Source organism: Thrips palmi, unplaced genomic scaffold, assembly GCF_012932325.1.
Source record: "Thrips palmi isolate BJ-2018 unplaced genomic scaffold, TpBJ-2018v1 HiC_scaffold_15, whole genome shotgun sequence".
Classification (NCBI taxonomy): Eukaryota; Metazoa; Arthropoda; class Insecta; order Thysanoptera; family Thripidae; genus Thrips; species Thrips palmi.
In genome coordinates this window covers 12,614,004-12,627,483 of record NW_023144624.1, presented here as the reverse complement: position 1 = coordinate 12,627,483, position 13,480 = coordinate 12,614,004, and the positions used below count along the sequence as shown (strand labels likewise).

The 13,480-nt window shown below is 40.8% G+C and overlaps 3 protein-coding genes across 8 annotated transcripts in view; 1 reads left to right on the top strand and 2 right to left on the bottom strand.

The window, feature by feature from the left end:
* Window positions 1–1,958: 1,958 nt before the first annotated feature.
* Window positions 1,959–5,749, bottom strand: LOC117641560 (raf homolog serine/threonine-protein kinase Raf). The gene has a single exon (XM_034379013.1). The coding sequence runs from the start codon at window positions 5,609–5,611 to the stop codon at window positions 3,554–3,556; it is 2,058 nt and encodes a 685-aa protein (XP_034234904.1). The 5' UTR covers window positions 5,612–5,749; the 3' UTR covers window positions 1,959–3,553.
* Window positions 5,750–5,866: 117 nt separating this feature from the next.
* On the top strand, window positions 5,867–8,021 carry LOC117641562 (RNA pseudouridylate synthase domain-containing protein 2-like). Its single transcript, XM_034379015.1, has 2 exons — window positions 5,867–6,035; window positions 6,133–8,021. The coding sequence occupies exon 2, from the start codon at window positions 6,144–6,146 to the stop codon at window positions 7,881–7,883; it is 1,740 nt and encodes a 579-aa protein (XP_034234906.1). The 5' UTR covers window positions 5,867–6,035; window positions 6,133–6,143; the 3' UTR covers window positions 7,884–8,021.
* Window positions 8,022–8,554: 533 nt separating this feature from the next.
* LOC117641556 (acetyl-CoA carboxylase) overlaps window positions 8,555–13,480 on the bottom strand; it is a 30,398-nt gene continuing 25,472 nt past the window's right edge. For all 6 annotated transcript variants that reach the window (XM_034379001.1, XM_034378997.1, XM_034378998.1 and 3 more), the window contains 13 exons: window positions 13,227–13,430; window positions 12,838–13,140; window positions 12,489–12,758; window positions 12,274–12,394; window positions 11,822–12,174; window positions 11,616–11,736; window positions 11,348–11,541; window positions 11,125–11,260; window positions 10,859–11,036; window positions 10,508–10,778; window positions 10,265–10,435; window positions 10,036–10,173; window positions 8,555–9,946 (listed from right to left, as the gene is read on the bottom strand). In XM_034379001.1, coding sequence (XP_034234892.1) covers window positions 9,830–9,946; window positions 10,036–10,173; window positions 10,265–10,435; window positions 10,508–10,778; window positions 10,859–11,036; window positions 11,125–11,260; window positions 11,348–11,541; window positions 11,616–11,736; window positions 11,822–12,174; window positions 12,274–12,394; window positions 12,489–12,758; window positions 12,838–13,140; window positions 13,227–13,430 — 2,577 coding nt within the window. In that variant the 3' untranslated portion in view covers window positions 8,555–9,829. The remainder of the gene's footprint in view (window positions 9,947–10,035; window positions 10,174–10,264; window positions 10,436–10,507; window positions 10,779–10,858; window positions 11,037–11,124; window positions 11,261–11,347; window positions 11,542–11,615; window positions 11,737–11,821; window positions 12,175–12,273; window positions 12,395–12,488; window positions 12,759–12,837; window positions 13,141–13,226; window positions 13,431–13,480) is intronic.

Genomic DNA, 13,480 nt, shown 5'->3' with positions numbered 1-13,480 from the left:
TTGGCCCAGGACACCAGCAGGATGATGGGGGTCTGCATGGCCACCATCATGTTCTCGGCGATGTACGCGTGCAGCCTGAGCTGGAAGCCCGTCTCTAGCACGTCTTGCAGGTGGTGGATGAACAGCTGCTGCGCCGCGCCGTTGCAGACGCACGCCGCCACGACGATCACCACGGCCTGCAGCCAGCGGAGCCTCCCCGGCGGCGGGGGCAGGATGGCGGCGGCCTGCGCGGCGCGGAACACCGGCACGTACATGCAGCACAGCGACACGCTCCTGCGCGAACGCGGCAACAACGTCAACACGACAGCGTGCCGACCGAGCGGAGGCACTATACACACCTACGCACCGCGTCTCCGAGTACGCCTCCCAGACGGGGTCGCTGGTCTCGCAGTGCAGGGCCACGCAGCGGAGCGCTTTGCACAGCCATCCGCTCCTTCTTCTGCCGCCGCCCTGGCCGCGGTGCGGGAACAACGGCGGCGGCGACATGGCGCCGAGTGCGGGCCAACCCTCTTGCAACCCCTTGGCGCCAGCCCTGCCCGTTCTGCCCCGGTCATGGCTCATCGCCACGGCGCTGTCGCGGCGCCCTTCCCAGAAACGCCAACACCAATACGCTAACCCGCGGAGCCAAGGCGAATCGAACTATAAACAAACAGTCAGCAGGGGAAGTCAGGGACTGACTGGACACGCGTGCCTGATGGGAGGCCTGCCCCGCGGGCGCACGCACACGGACCGCCTGGCAGGTAGGCCACCCATCAGACACGAATGTCGTTAGGGTCTCTGTGACGATTCGACCCTAAGGAGATTTGCGTCCCCAGAGACGTCTACTCTAGAGCATCTGGCACGTCAGGGACACAAGGCCACGCGTGGGAGTCGATTGATTCGTCTCTTTTTCGGCCACAATTTCTTGGGAGAGGTCTTCGTTGATTCAATGATTTGTATTTCACTAATTGCTGGTGTTTCTTGTGTTTGTTTGAGAAGATACCTTACGTAGGAAGAATGATTGCATCACACACTTTTCAGTCCAATTTTCAATTTTATTTTCTCTTTTAAGATTTTGGCAATCACAGAGAAGCCGCAAATTAGCACTTACTTTACTTATTTTTAAAAAGTCGTTCGGATACAATGAATAAATATACATTGCTAATAGTAATATTTACAGTATGAATGTCATACAGACAGATAATCTGCAAATCATCTTTCAAAAGAACTCTCAGAACAGTTCCTTGCTATTTGTGTCAACACACATTCACAGCTCGAGTCTGCACAAGTTAATTATTTGTACTTTGAACATAATTACAGGCTTTCTCATTGAGAGATAGCACAGCAAAGAGAGTTGCATTTCCATCAAGAAAGCTGGCCAACACACTAATCAGTGATCGGTCAAAACAGCAGACACTGCAATAATTAAATTTGTACATCTAAGCTACTTCATCAGTCACAATGTTTATTCACCCCTTAGCGCATTTCCTATCATTTTTGTACATTTATGATTTATTTAACATAGAAAATCGGCTTATCAGTAGTTCAGACAATTAAAACTTAAGGAACATCACATTTTTAACAAGAAATAAACTGATTTAAAAGCATGTCAATAATCTTGTCATAACAAGAACCTTCACAGGCAAAAAAAAAGTGAGATCTTTCAATACATTCTAAAATTATTAACTGGTAACATTTAAAATCCATGTGTATTTTGCCATCATTCAAATACATCACACATAAAATAAAAAAAAATAAGAGGGAGAAGGCCTTGTTCGCGAATAAATTACAAGCGATCAGTATCTTGGTTGATCTGGCCAAACCAGACAGCAGGAAGAAAGGACAAGAATTTTTGAGGATTCTCCCAACACAAATTGAAATCGAGGGCTGACATAGATTAGAAGAATCAAGAAGAATCTAGTGCGTACTCCATCTCCTAAAGTCCGCAGAATTCACACCAGCTCTACCAACAATTTATACCCTTATGACCCTTCAAACCCAAGCAGTTTTATAAAAAAAAAAAAAAAAGTTTGTTCAGGGCTTTGCTGCTACATGCAAAAATGAAATTTAACATTGAAAAAGTCACCTAAAATGCTGTGCTGGTACTTTATCAGAAATATCAACTCATGTACAGGATCAATTGAATAATTTATAGTAAATCCTTTAAACAGATTGAGATTCAATATTAGAGTCATCTTGGAAAGATGACAGTTTAAAGGCAAGCCATGCATGCCTTAATATTATGGGACAGAATAAATTGTGGTCATGATGGGTTCTGAGTGCTCCAAAAATGAACTAAGTGAACAAAGAAATTGCATTCACTGTATTAACTACAGCAAATGATGTTCACCAAACTGTAGTTATTAAACAAAATATCAATTTTCCTCAAAAACTTTAGAATTCAAGACAGGCAAATATATGTTCTATAAAATTCACATTCACAATCAACCAACACAAGTTAATAATTGTATCACAATCGGGACAACGAATGCAAGCACAGCTCGCAAAAGCCTTGTCTTTTAAACTAAGGAAACATTGTATTGATTGAGCACCTTATCTACAACAAATTATAAACAGAAACAAAGTGACAAGAAGAAATAGACATCTTCACAAATTTTAGCAATACGAACTTTGATTCTGACACAAAATTGGGCTCCTGAAAATGAAATTGTTCATAATGCAAAGATAAACCAATGACATAAAACTTGTGTACCAACTAATGATAAGGACTCATTAGCTTTTCTGTTCGAATTTGGAAACAAAGGATTCCCTCACACTCAACCCTCGATCGAACAAACACAAAGAAGTGCAAGTTAACGGAAGTCAAATGATAAAATGCAAGACCTTTTCCAAGTGCACCACCAGCCATTGTTTTAAAAGACACGCCCCTGTTAAAAAATTAGAGAAAGAGCATATATTCATAAGTTTGGCTGGGCACTTCTCTCAAAAAGAAATAACATGAATCATCTGTTTGCAATCCTACTAGTAGTAACTCCACAAACCAATCTACTACAATATCCAAGTCAAGGAAGAAGCCTAGTAGTACACCTAACATGCCAGCTCTCAATAGGAAATAATTGCATACAATTACAAGTCATGGTTAAAAGTTTGTATAGACTGCAAATATGGATTCCTTTCTTTAAAACCCACCCATTAATTTAATTTTTTTTTTCAAAATAATAGCGTGCAGTGTATGTCCTTTGAATAAAAAGAAAGCTACAGAGTATCACAAGGTCCAAATATTACTTCCAAATGGTCCTCTGCAAGAAAATAAAGTGAGAAAAAGAAATTCGTAAAATATTACACAAGACAGAATAGTTGTTATTGAAGCATTTTGGCAAAGACCACAAACGACAATGCAAAATAATGATGTTTGTATACTTTGAAAACAATGGTCCACTTGCACAAAGGCAATAGAGCAGCACAGCTCAATTTCAACATTAAAGAGACAGGAACAAGCAAGTAATTAATCCACTGAAGAATATTCACACTGCAGACTACGAGTCAAGATGAAAGACATTATTTCCTCCTTCACAAAACTGACTATTCAGCAAACTTGGACTGTAGGCCCCTGTCATATGACTCCTCCAATTGAATAGAAAGGAAATGCTCCGTACTGAGCATGAATGGGTGTTCTAGGAGATGCACACTGATAAACAAAATCATCAGATTGAAGAGGCGTTCTGTTGAGGAATGGCTCTGATGTTGACCTGTGAATTTTTGGTAATGTCCTGATCAGGCCTTCAAGTGATGCCAAAATTTGACGGAAGAGAGGTCGGTCCTCTCTGTCTACTTTCAAACAATCTTCCACTAGCCTCCGGAGGACCTTGGGTGTAGTGGTCATTAAATTTGAAAGATCAGGCCTCAAGTAGCCTCTTCCTACCATGAACAAAATTTGATCTTTGTTGTTGATATTTGAGTAAGGCAGCTGTGATGCAAATAACTCATATAGCACTACACCAAAAGCGTACACATCTGATTGAAATGAGTAAGGGTTTTCTTCCTGCATCCGAATCACTTCTGGTGCCATCCACAGTATAGACCCTGATGGCTGTTGGAACTGCTGGCCACCCGACCATCTTGTTTTCACTGTTGCAAGACCGAAATCACCTATTTTCACAGTCAAGTCATGGAGAAAGATGTTATTACTCTTCAGATCTCTGTGGATAATGTTCTTTGCATGAAGGTAGTCCATGCCCTGTGCTGTTTGCCTGCTGATTTCAATCAATGTTAATAATTCAAACTTAGTTTCTAGGACATGAACATGACGATACAGACTTGAACCTTCACACCACTGGGTCACTATAGCCAGCTGGGGTTTACTGACACACCCCATAAAGAGCAATATATTGACGTGTCTTGTCTTACGAAGGACTGCCACTTCATTCTTGAATGCTTGAAGTTGAGCCGGTGTCGGATCCTTTACATTCAAAGTTTTCACAGCAACAGCACCATGCCAGTGGCCCTTGTAAACAGTTCCAAAAGAACCAGAACCAATACGATTTCCTATCAGAATCTCATCTGCAGGAATTTCCCAGTCCTCTATTGATTCGCGAGGAGTATGAATCCTTTTATTGGCACTTTCATCAGCACTTCTGGCGCGAGGCCTCCAAGGCCTGAGTGCATTTGTTGGTGATGCTTGTGCACTCTGGCTGTGAGAAAGTTTATTAGAGTTGGCAGCTGCAGCAACAGAACCTGCTGTCTGTGCATTAACCATATCTTCTAACGATTGCACATCATTACCAACATGCACTAAATTGTAGCTAACATTTGGGGCAGAACTTGACCTTTCTCCGTGTCCAAGGCTTCGGTTAGTTCTTCTTATAGGTGGTTGAACTCGACTAATGTTGTTATAGCCAGCAGGCATATGCAATATGCCAGCTGGTGTTTCTGTATTCTGAGCTAATAGCATTTGATAGTAATTATCTTCCATATGAGACAACTGGCAAATAGCTGGGACGCCAGCAGCACACCGTTGATGAAATCGGTATCCACAGGTTCGACAGCAGAACCCTTGGAACAACAATCTCCTGCAGTACTCACAAAATGCTAATGAAAAGAAGGTCTTACGTTGGAAATTGTGAGATATGCTTGAGGTAACAGGAAACATTTCAAGGATCTCTACACGTATTTCTTCCCCCATGATGGATGAAATTTCCGTGTCCCATGACAGTTGAACGTGATCTGCGACAGTAAACACAGTGCACATTTCGGGCGAGAGATTCCTGCGAGTCAGACCTTTAGTGAGAGCTTCTCTTAATGTTAGGCCAGGCCTTATCGACACAACAGTCCTTTGTTGATTTGGCAGGTATGCTTTAATCATTGGCAGACTCTGGGCAGAAGGACCCTCTCCTGCAGGATCAGACCTATCCTCAAACGCCCCATCTTGTTTCACAAGTTCCTCTTCACGTAGGCTTTTTCTGTCCAGCAATTCTTGCTCTTTCATTTCAAGTTCGTGTAGTTTACCCGTCAGTTCTTCATATTCGTTGACATACATCTGCGGAGGGTTCGGATAATCCGCAAATTTGGCGTTCAGCGCGTCGATGTTCTCCCTTGTTAATTGAATAACGCTCCGCACGTTGCGTATCTCCGCGAGGAGGCTGTCCTCATCCTCAGATGGCGATGAAGACATGGTGCTCTCGTTTCAGCTGATCGCTCCGACGTCTTGTTTTCTCCAGGTGAAATACTCTTGCTCATCAAGAATTTTCAACGACACGATTGACGACTGCCTAGGCCTAAGCTTTCGTTGGCTGGCTGCAGATACAGCCACTGCCCCTCACCCCTCCCCTTACCCTGCCACCCCTCCCCTTATCCCCTCCCTTCCCCTGCCCGCACTGTTTTTGTCAGAGTGTTGACAAAGCAATATCCTGCGAATACCCAATGTTATATGCAGGAGAGTGGAGCGCCAAATATAAATACACGTGACGACGTTTCGCGTGTCGGCGTTTATATCTACTCTCTGTTCTGCTGTTGGCGACTGCTCTTTGATAAGTCTCGTCAGCCTGTTCTGTCGACTGATCTTTCGAAGTTCGTCTACGGTTGATCTCAAACTTATGGTGAGAAATCATTTCCATCTTTAATTGATGTTTTTCTTATTACTTTTTGCTTGGAGGCCGAACTACACTCATCATAACCTATCATTATTTGTTGTAGTTGTGTGCGAGATGTCAGTGAAGATTGAAAATGGGACAGACGCGGCTTACGAAATAACCAATGGATCTCAGAACGAAAGCAGCATGGTGTGCGTTTCTGTTCAATGTGGCACTTTGAAGACGTTCGAAGATTCCAACATAGTGCTTTTAAAAAGTTGGTCCGATGCAGAAGATGACCCTTTGAACAAAGTCGAAGAGCTGTCCAACAGCAAGAAAATTAGGCGCAAAGAAAAAAGGGACCTGAAGAGGAAAGCAGCAGCAGCCTCATCAGAAGAGGTTGAAATTAAACGGGTGAAAACTGAGAAATGTGACTCGCCTGATTTAGACAGTACGAATCAAGACAAATGTGTTATCTTGGATAAAGATACTGTATCATTTTCTAAAGCGTCAAAAGACCTTCAAGCATTAGCTTTCGACTCTAAGAATCAGAAGAGTCCTGCAAATGCCTTGAAGGTCCCCAGGCCAGGTTATTCAGATGATAGATTTAATGAAACATCTTATTACTTTGATGAAGGTTTACGTAAGGTATATCCTTATTACTTTACTTTCACAACTTTCACAAAAGGTAGGTGGGTAGGTGATACTATTCTTGACGTGTTCTCTCGAGAATTTCGGGCTCATCCTTCTGAAGAGTACAAGCGTTGTATTGAGGCTGGGTCACTAACAGTAAATTATGATAAAGTGTCTATAGATTATCAGTTAAAACACAATGACCTGCTTGCTAATATTGTTCACCGTCATGAAGTACCTGTTGTGGCCAGCCCAATTGAAATTGTCCACATTGACAAGGATGTTGTGGTAATCAACAAACCAGCTTCCATTCCTGTTCATCCTTGTGGGAGGTATAGACACAACACTATAGTGTTTATTCTTGCTAAAGAATATAATTTAAAGAATCTGCGGACCATCCACCGGCTTGACAGGTTGACTAGTGGAGTATTAATGTTCGGAAGAACTGTTCGAAAGGCATTAGAATTGGAGGAGCAGATTCGCAATCGCTTAGTGCATAAGGAATATGTTTGTCGTGTTGAAGGAGACTTTCCCTATGATGAAATTGAATGTACTGAGCCAATAGAAGTTGTGAGTTATAAAATAGGTGTGTGTAAAGTATCATCAAAGGGGAAAGACTGCAAGACAACCTTCAAAAAGCTAGGATACAACCCAAACACAAATATCAGTGTTCTGCGATGTATGCCTCATACAGGAAGGATGCATCAGATACGAGTGCATTTACAATATTTAGGGTTCCCGGTCCTTAGAGATCCTCTGTACAACCATCCTGTTTTTGGTCCTGAAAAGGGGAAAGGAGGAAGAATTGGGAAATCAGATGAGCAGCTAATAAATGATTTAGTGCACATTCACAATGCAGAGAATTGGCTTGGCCTTGATGGCAATGAAAGTGTCGCCATGATGTCAGTTCCTTTGAATGAAACATTAGAGGATGAGGTTGAGGAAAGCCCATCTGAGTGCATTTATTCAGACCAGTCAGCAAAGACAGAGGAACCTTCTTGCAAATCAATTTCAACTCAAACAAATTATGAAGAGCCAGATCCCTATTTTCAGAAAGAAAAACTCACTAAAGAGGCCACTTGTTCTGAATGCAAATTAAATTACAGGGACCCTAAGCCCATGGACTTGATAATGTATCTCCATGCCCATCGCTATGAAGGACCTAACTGGTCATATGAAACATCATTGCCACCATGGGCAGATGTCAATTGGGTGGAAGAAAAATGTCCAACCAATGCCTGAGGAGTAGTTTAAAGGAAAAAATTTGTTCCTGAAATACTGTTTTGGTGTTAGATTTGTCTTCTGTTTGTTAATAGTATGTACTTTTATACACATGATTAAAATTTTGCATTAAAGTCCTCTTTTGATTTTATCAGTATAGCTCTTGATTTTATCTTCAACTCCTTATCCGATGTTGCTTGTTTTGAATAATAGGAGAGGAAAGATCCAGATCATTAGTTACCCTGTGACCACGTTATGGGATTATACGGAAGATAAATTTTGTTATCTTTATGAGGGGCTTCATTGAAGTGTCCCTTTGCATGTGTTTCCAAGAGCCAGTGCCTTTCCCTGTGAGCAACAAGGTTGCCTGTCATACCGTATTCACTTTCAATTCTGTTTTCTCAACACAAAAAATGCTTTAGTGCCAAAGGGAATAAAGCTTCCAAAACCAAGTTTCTGCTGCAGGATGGATAATGACTTGCTCTACACTGTTCATGATGTCACTCACTTGTTGCGTTTTTGTGTAGCCACATATCGCTGGTTGCACTTCTGTACCACCACAGATTGGTTGGGACTTCATGCATCTACCAGCTCCCCAAATGTTCTAGCTGGCATTCACCCTAATGTATTATCGTCAGTGTATTTCAACTTAAGGCATAGTTATCTCTCCAAAGAATTGAAAAACAACAACACATGTTTTAAAAGTTTTATTTTTAACATTTTTAAAAAATAAATTATGAGGTGTTTTGTGAGGACTAAAACAAGGCCACCTTTGATCTTTGTCCGTTTATACAGCACATTGTTAATGTCATTTTATCATTGAACAGCAGGTAACAATGGGAATTCAAGACACATAGTTGTTGAACTAGTAAAAAAGAACAGACAACTATCATTTAAAAACTTGTTTGTTGCATGCAGAACAGTTCAAGCTAACATTTAGTTAATAATCAAGACTTTTTTCACCATTTTCTTGACTAGTATCTAAACATGAGCATCCTTTCATTTGTAACTTTGACAAGCATGTACTTTCAAACGTGTACAAAAAATAAAAAAAAATTAGCAACTGCAAGATGAGTTGCTCATTCTAAAATAGCAATTTTAACAACAGTGCTGTCAGATAAGATTTAACAGTTGTTGATCCTACTCAGAGACTATTAACAATATGTACACTCAGTGAAGGAAGCTAAAAACAAGTTAATATCGAAATTTTAGGATGCAACAAATTCCAGAGGTAATGATTCATTACTCTATCTTGGTTTAGGCCAGCTAAACCTTGATGGTTTACTGATGCATTCAGACTTATCTCAGAGATTGGAACTAAGTTGATCATCAATAACCAATTACTGCCTTATCAGGAGATAACATAATAGCATCCAAAAATAAGTTAATCACATTTAACAAATTCATTGTCACTCATCTGCCTTACAACTTAGTGTGACTGTATAAGATAAGATAACAAAATACAAGATAAACAATGACAACAACAGTGTTCAGGGTAAAAATAGGATTGCTATGCCCATGCAAATACAGGAAAGCACCCTGACAATGATAAGACAAATCAAAACAGACTTGAGGAAAAGGGAGAAATTAAAAAGCAAGCTGCTCAGTCAGAAAGAAAAGGTAACAAAACCTCACAGAGTGCTATCTCAGTACTTGATTCACTTTCTACTATTGCCAGTATGTATTCCCATACCTATGGGAAAACAGAGCTTGCATTTGGCAAACTGCTGAAGCATCCAGGTACCTTGTGCATTACCACGATTCACAGCCTGTGGATGAAATGGCAACTAGAAAACAAAGAGACACACATGCCCACGCTCCTGAATCTGAATATTCTCTCTTTGGAATGAAAATGAGGCCTCACAGGCAAAAACCCTAAGATTTTCACACTTTTTCAGACCCTACATTTCAGAGAGCGAAAATAAAGCCATACTGATACCGAAGCATACTACTACATGATAAGACTACTATGATTGTTGGTCCTCGCCTTGTTGGGATAAGGTTTGCAAAATTTGAGCTCTCTGCTGTGCATTCAGACCTCGAACCATTTCAACTACAGCATCTACAGCAGCTTCAGGGCAGCTCTAAAATTAAAACAAAATAAAACACATTAGTTCTTAATCCCTGTGTAATATTCAAAATATTTCAATTTTAATACTTGAAAGAAACTCACATCAACTGAATTTTTGACGCTTTGAACAACAGCATCCTGCTTCACAGCACCAATATTTCTAGCAACAATTGAGTTTGAAGAGTTGAGTTGACCCTCCAACCACCCTGCCATTGCCTCATTGTTCTCCCACTTGTAGCCCTGCAAAACACAGAAGTGAGAAAATACAAAGTTAGAATTTATGTTACACTACAAAATAATGTTTTATTTCTAATAGTATAATTTTGGTTACCTCAGTTGCACCTTGATCTTCCATGAACCACCGTCTGAGCATGGCCTTGGCTTGACCATCACTCAAATCAGACTTGACACTTGTCAATTCCTTCAGAATTTGATTTTCTAGCAAGATTCGTTTCAGCCTCCAGAACAAGATCTTACGAGACTTCCTCCAGGGAACAATTTCCTGTAGCAATTAAAGCAATTCAGTAACCGGTCTTTAACAAGAAAAAAAAAAACAAGATAATTCACTACTTACACTAATACATCCTTTTTCTAACATTCTCTCGGGCGTATCATGTAAGTCTGCAAAGTGAACTGCGACTGGATGGTAAAGTGGCAAAAGGTATGCTTCTCTCTCCTTAATTTGTCTGTCAACTTCTGTCTTTTCCTCAGGAGGTAGGTTGGCTGTTGCCATTTGCTTTGATATCAATTGGCTGTACTTGGAATCCAATCTCTGCATCAGTACTCTCTGGTCTTTGGGCTTAAATTTGATTTCTACAATTCCCTCAGCTTCCAAGACACCTCCTCTGTAAACAAAGGAAAGTAAGAAAATAATGGAATCACTTTCCTTCTGCCAAACAATTTTGCATCACATGTCAATACTAACCTGCTGTCAGGGTCAGCAAACATTTCCAGATGCCTGGGGTTGATGGTTGTGTCAACAACAGCCCATGCACCTCCTCGCAACTCGCCGTTGGGAGGAATGTAAACGAAAATTGGCTGCTTGTAGTCATGAAGTGCGTCGACAATGTAGGCACCGAATTTCATAATCATGTCATACATATCTGAAAACAACAAACCATTAAGACACTGGTAATAATACCAAACCAAGTGATATTTTAAATGATTGCTGTGAGTTATCACAATGCACACCTTTCATGCCAGAAGAAAAACCTCTCCAGTTAGCAAAAATAAGAAGTGGAAGACCTTCATGGCTGAAATCCTGAATTGCTTGTGCTGTTTTGTATGCTGAGTCAGGGAACCACACTTGACCAGCTTGTGACACAGTCTATTGGGAGAGATAAAGACATTAGGTTTATTGGTAAAACACATCTTCTGAAGTGAATGAAAGATTCTATTACACAAATTACCATACCTTTGCTTCACTGTCTAAATTGGCAGGATCTGCGGGTAGAGTAATTTCAACCTTCCTTGTTTCAACAGCAATCACACCCATTGGAATACCACCAAGACGAGCTCGACCAGTAATAACAGTTTGAGCCCATGGACGCATTATTTCCTCCCATGAACCATGGTCAAAGAATCCATGCTCCCATTCTTCCGGGTTCACTACCAAAATAAACAAATGGTAAATAAATTTGCCAAAAAATAAAAATTAGAGACAGTACATGTTTGAAACTTACATGGGTTTTGCCTTCCCCCAAGCATCCAACGGGGATCATAGGGTACCTTCGTGGGCATGTAGCCAACTTCTCGGTCGATAGGATCAGCAGGTGTGACCATTGGAACCATAGAAAGAGTGTCCTTAAAAATAGAACAGAAACACAAATTTAAAATATAATTAAATAATGCTTCCTCTTGCATTTTTTTCACTCATAGGAAAATTTACCTTAGGCATGTAAGAGAGCCATTTAAGCATGGAGTATATACCATCCAGATCATTTGCATCAGTCTTGTGGGAAACACCATTGTTATAAACAACTTGAATGCCTCCCAACTGATTGTTAGATGCATATACTTCACGACCCAGAACTTTGTTCAAAGCTTGGTAACCAGTAAGGATGATAGGAGCGTTTTCAATTTGGATCAATCTCTGGCCCAATCGGACAAGGTAAGATCCAATACCGATTGCTCGACTTGTGACCATAGAAATGGTCACCACTTCCTTGTAAGCTTGGGAAGTTTCACCAGCAATCAAACCAGCATATTTCAAATTTTCAACACCAAGGCCATCATCCTTGCCTGCACAGATTTAAGAATCACATAAAATTGACAGTATATATATATATACCTTGTGTCCATACCAGTGTCAATAATGGGTTTTGAATGGCAAACACTTACCTATAATGTCAGTGATCTTGTACCGAGATTCACCTTCATCATCAATGAGGACAGTTTTCACTGTATTCAGAGGAGCAACTTTGGCATAATCATCAGGAGTAAGATAAATGTACTTGAAACCCTATTTAGCAAAACATACAAGAAAGGGAACCAATTAAATAAAAGGCAACTTAAGAATCAAATAAGTTCAGTTTTATTCGGATTGTGACCAATACCTTATCCTCTTCCTCGGGGTCCTCCCAAGCAATTCTGAAGAGTGACTTGATTTCATTAGCCAGACCAATACGGGCACCACTGTTGGCTGAGATGTAGAGTCTAGGGATCTTTAATTCTCGAGCCCTCTTGGAAGCCAGATTGAAGACCATGTCTTCCCGTGGGCCAAAGGAGCCCACTTGGTAAGTAAGATCATTGGCAATAACAATAACATCCCTGCCCTCAGGATATTCAGGAGTGTTGATTGTCAGGCGCCAAGCAACCATTCCAACCTACAGAAGAAGCAACAACAGAATAAAAATCAACTACACATTAAAAACCAAACAAGCAAAGAAAAACTGAAATACTTACATTATTTTCCCCTGGTATCCTCTTTTGTTCCACAAGGGTTTCTTCATTTTCCATAACCAGCTCTACATAGTCCAAGACCTGATCAGGCATTTTAATGTCCTGGCCTGGCCGCTCCTCAATGAACTCCTTCCATAAACGTTCAGTCATTTGCCGGAACATTTCAGGGAAGTCATAGGCATAGGTTGTTCCAGCTGTTTGAGCTTGGAATCGTTTCAGCTGCAGGTAATCCTTTGTAACGTAAGGAGTGGAAATAGGCAATCCATGTAGAGGGCCTTGTTTGGTGCCAAAAGAGTCAAACTTAATCTGCAAAAATAAACAAAATGGCAACATAAGTTCACATATCTTCTAAAGACAACTGAAAAATTATTTGTACAGCAAACGAAACTTACAATTCCAGTGTTGGGATCAGTAACTTCCTTGTACACACTGATATCAAGGTAATAGCCACTGTCATTGGTGATGCATAGACGAACAACAGAGGTTGGGCTATTAGGAGACTGACGAATCGTCATTTTCAATTCTGCTTGCCTAACCCGGAGTTTCCACAGCCTTGGACCATACCGCATAACCATGTTTGTGACGCTTTCCTCCACCTAGGCAAGAAAAAAATAAAAGGGAATAAGAATTATACAAAATGCTCATC

Bases quoted from the DNA above. Each gene is read 5' to 3' on its own strand.
- LOC117641562 (XM_034379015.1), top strand. From the start codon at position 6,144: ATGTCAGTGAAGATTGAAAATGGGACAGACGCGGCTTACGAAATAACC.
- LOC117641560 (XM_034379013.1), bottom strand. From the start codon at position 5,611: ATGTCTTCATCGCCATCTGAGGATGAGGACAGCCTCCTCGCGGAGATA.